This window comes from Miscanthus floridulus, chromosome 12 (genome assembly GCF_019320115.1).
Source record: "Miscanthus floridulus cultivar M001 chromosome 12, ASM1932011v1, whole genome shotgun sequence".
NCBI classification, from domain to species: domain Eukaryota; kingdom Viridiplantae; phylum Streptophyta; class Magnoliopsida; order Poales; family Poaceae; genus Miscanthus; species Miscanthus floridulus.
The window spans coordinates 6,608,694-6,612,685 of record NC_089591.1 but is presented as its reverse complement, the minus strand read 5'-3'; the positions used below and the strand labels follow the sequence as shown (position 1 = coordinate 6,612,685).

The 3,992-nt window shown below is 53.5% G+C and overlaps 1 protein-coding gene across 1 annotated transcript; it reads left to right on the top strand.

The window, feature by feature from the left end:
• Positions 1 to 1,877: 1,877 nt before the first annotated feature.
• On the top strand, positions 1,878 to 3,171 carry LOC136498583 (uncharacterized). The gene has a single exon (XM_066494479.1). The coding sequence runs from the start codon at positions 2,051 to 2,053 to the stop codon at positions 2,885 to 2,887; it is 837 nt and encodes a 278-aa protein (XP_066350576.1). The 5' UTR covers positions 1,878 to 2,050; the 3' UTR covers positions 2,888 to 3,171.
• The last annotated feature ends 821 nt before the right edge of the window (positions 3,172 to 3,992 follow it).

Below are 3,992 nucleotides of genomic sequence, written 5' to 3'. Positions count from 1 at the left end.
TCCGAGCTACTAAGCACCTTCTTCCTTGTCAATGCCTAGGTGGAAGCAAACAACAAACATGAAATTGCATATCTTGAACTCGGCTTCTGCGGCACAATTTTTCTGGCTTCTGTGGCACTGCCTGCACAACCCACAGGTAAACCTGTTGGACATCCATCCAGCCATAACATCAGTACAGGGAAAATAGGATGAAGAGCAAGAAGAACACTTGACAGGAGTCAGTTGCAGTTGAAAAAGCTCACCTAGACGATAGATCAGACCATGCACCCCATGGATCCGGCCGAGTATCCGCCGGAACTGACGCAACACGAGAAGCAACCGTGGCCGTGGTAAGGCCACCGCGTCGTAGCCCGCCCGTACTGGGCTACCGCGCTGGGGGCCGCCCTACCGGAGGGCACCCTCGCTGGGGACGCCGCGCAGGACGCCCACCGGAGCTATTGGTGGTCCGCTTGTGCAAGGCCCCTCGCAACGCTACTCGCGCGGGGGCAGCCGCGCTAGGGCCCCCGCGCACCGCCGCTCGTGCCGGGGGCCATCCACGCCAGGGCCCCTCGCGCCGCCGCGCCTGGCCTCCCTAGCCAGGGCTCGGGCCTCTCTCGTGGGGGGGTTGTGGCTCCCTCGCCCGAACACGCGCGACCGGTGCCCGCCCTAGCCGCTGCTGAGAGAGGAGGGAGAGGGAGGAGAGGCAGGTGCAGATGTGGATGAGAGCTAGGGTTGAAGCCTATATATATACGACATGGAAGGAAACAGCAGCACCGTCGATCTTCGAATCCAATGGCCGGCATTCGATTCATTTGTAGGGGCGGCCGCCCCTACAAATCGACACATTTGTAGGGGCGGCTCGTATTACCAGCCGCCCCTACTGTGTTATTTGTAGGGGCGGCTGCTTTGCTGAAGCCCGAACACACCACTGTAGAGGCGGCTCCAATGCCAGCCGCCTCTAAAAAAAAGTCCCGTTGCTACGAACTGTTTTTCATGTAGTGAAACAAACATCATGTTAGATATTGACATGCAGTTGTTAAATTGTAACTTTCATCACCAACTTCAGTACAGTAGAATATATCTCCCTCAGACTTTGCTGCGGGCCTCCTGACCAATGTCTAGTCAGCAAGAATTCTTGACTATTCTTTACAATTTCTATTCTATAAATGGCACCAAAGAAGAGTGAATGTTTTCAGCAAGAAGGATATGGTTCCACCACCACAGTGAGGTGGTCCGACAACGTCACACTGCGCCACAACACCCGCCCCTCCACCCCAATCCCGCCCGGCGCCAAGCACGCACGCACGCACTAGAGACTGGAGAAGGAAGGGAAACCAAAGCGCTCAATGACATATGGGGCCATTTGTAAGCTAAGTGATTATTGCCATACTTTCGTGGGCTCTGGTTTGAGGGCTTCTGCTAGAGCAGATACAAAATAGGGGGCTAGAAAAGTAGGGAAGCACACAAATCAAAAGTAGAGGCTCTGATTTATGGTGCTCCTGCTGTGATAATTTTGTTTTACTTTTTTAACATAATGCATAACCATTTCTTGTTATTGATATGAATATTAGCCAAGCCAACCATGATGATATACACTCTCTCATGTGTGCTTCCCTACTTACCATTGGAAGGAAATATGTGAAATTTCTGGCATGGGCGCTATAAAAAAAAGATAGGGAACATAAACACCTCATGCCACACATGCATGTGCAGAGGCCAATCCTAGTGATAAGAGCAAAAAAAAAATGCCAACATACCGGCCCCACAATTTTTTTCAACTCAAAAATAAAAAATGCGCCACCAAGAGAGTTAAAGAGAACAATAAGAAACCCAGAAAAAGATCTCCTATATATACCCTACCACCATCACGACACCACGATCACACACACACACCAGACCATCCAGCCGCAGCAGCAGAAGCACCTTCTTCTACCTCACATTGTCATCTTCCCACAATGCAATTGGACAGAACATTCATGTCCTCCTCTCTCAAAGACTAAACCCCAGAACGCAAAAAACACAAAGAACACAACACCAAGCCTCAAATTAAAGGCGTCTAGGGAGTTGGGATATGGAAGACCATGGCAGCAGCCACTCTTTGCTGCAGTCCCCAGCGGCTGGCACCGCCGCCACGACGCTCGCCTACGCATGGGGCTACCAGCAGCAGCCCAGCGCTCCATTCGACGAGCATCGTCAGGCCGACACCGGCGGCGGCGACCAGCAGCAGCAGCTGGACTTGACGACGGCGCCGGAGCTCCGGCGGGCGTTGGTCCGCGCGCTGGCCGAGCTCCACGCGTCGCGCGCCGCGCACCAGGCGGAACTCCGGCGCATGGAGTCCGAGGCCGCGCGGCTCGCGGCGCTCGTGTCGTCCGCGGCCGCGGAGCGGGACGAGTTCCGGCGGCACTGCCACTCCCTCCTGCTGCTCCTGCACCACCAGGCCCAGGCGGCGCCGCCGCCGCCACATACTCCGAGCCTCCAGGCTGCTGCTAGCGTCCTGTCGGCAGGAGGCGGCGGCTGTACCACTGCTGCCGCGGTCATCATGAACAACGAGAACGCGCCGGACGCCGCCGCCTGCGCCGACGAGACGGAACTGGAAATGGCGCTCGCTCGTCGGCTGCCAGAGAAAGGCCGCCTGGTGGAGGCCGTGGTGGAGGCCGGGCCGCTCCTTCAGACGCTTCTCCTCGCCGGGCCGCTCCCGCGGTGGCGGCACCCGCCGCCGCCCGCGCCGGCCGACATCCCGCCGTTCAACCCCGGGTGCCACAGCCCTCTCAAGGCCGACGCGTCCAACTCCTTCTCGTCGGCCTCGGCGGGGTCGTCGTCTCCCGAGAGCAACTGCAGCGGTGGGCCTCCGCCGCCGCCGGTGGCGCACGCGCTTCCTTCGTTTCACATGAGCCCCTTCTGCCTGTAGCTGCACTTGCACTTCATGATGAGCAAGCAAGGGACTTAATTGTCATTAGTGCTAGCTTAAGTGCCCAATAATTTCGGCAACGACCTCTAAACTTTGGATCCTTGCTTGCTTGGACGATTGTGAACAACGACACGTGGGGGGTTGTATGTACGTAGATTGTTTCGGTATGCCATGTGTCTGTGTAATCTGCTGAAAGGTCCAAGTCGAGAGGCCTGGGCGCTTTTGGGTCTGTAAGTGTGGGTGATTAGTCAGTGCTTCTGCCGGCTTTATTTGTCTGATGAAAAAAAAAAAAGTGGGCAAATAAAGGGCATTCGGCCGGGGGCATGCATGCTACACTGCAGGCACATGCATGCCACTGATCAGTATATCATTAGTGCAGCAGCTAGCTACGGCCTGTTCGGCAGGCCAGGCTGGCTGTGCTGGGGTTGGACCTGCGAGCCAATTCCAGCCGCTAGAAAACGGCTGATTTCACAATTTTAAATTCAAACTGATTATTAGCATCAACATGTAGTTTTTATATAATGGCGCTAAACAACAATGCACATAAAGATTGTTTACAACACATTTGCAATCCGGAATTCATAGTTAAATAAGTTACAGTTCAACCAACGATTCACAGTCCATTTATTCCATCCATACAATACAAAGATCATACACTACAAATACAACGATAGGCATATATGCAGCACAAACATTGTGGCCTTCATGATTCCACTAACCAAAATGCATGCATACCTGCAACCTGCATGTGCATATACACCACCCGCCTTCGAGCTATTGGCTATCAACATAGCAGAGGCAGCTACACAGCAGCAGTGCAAAAACAAGCGGTCATCACAAAATGGACCGTGAATCTGATCTTCTTTGTGCGTGGCTCCAGTTGCCGGTAAAGCCCCTCCGTGATCAGCTTTATATTTCAAGCAGGCAGGCAGCTCTAGTTAAGTTTCAGAAAAAATTGGCATGGATTTAAGAACAGATACTATATTTTCCATCATAATGTACGTAGTAAAGATATAATTTCCATTAAGCTAACCAATGTGAGCCTAACTAATGTCTCGCAAATCTGGCCACAGCAATGGAAAGTCCATGTACAACTGTACACCTT

What these genes read in the sequence shown, in the direction of transcription:
- LOC136498583 (XM_066494479.1), top strand. Translation starts at nt 2,051, where the DNA reads ATGGAAGACCATGGCAGCAGCCACTCTTTGCTGCAGTCCCCAGCGGCT.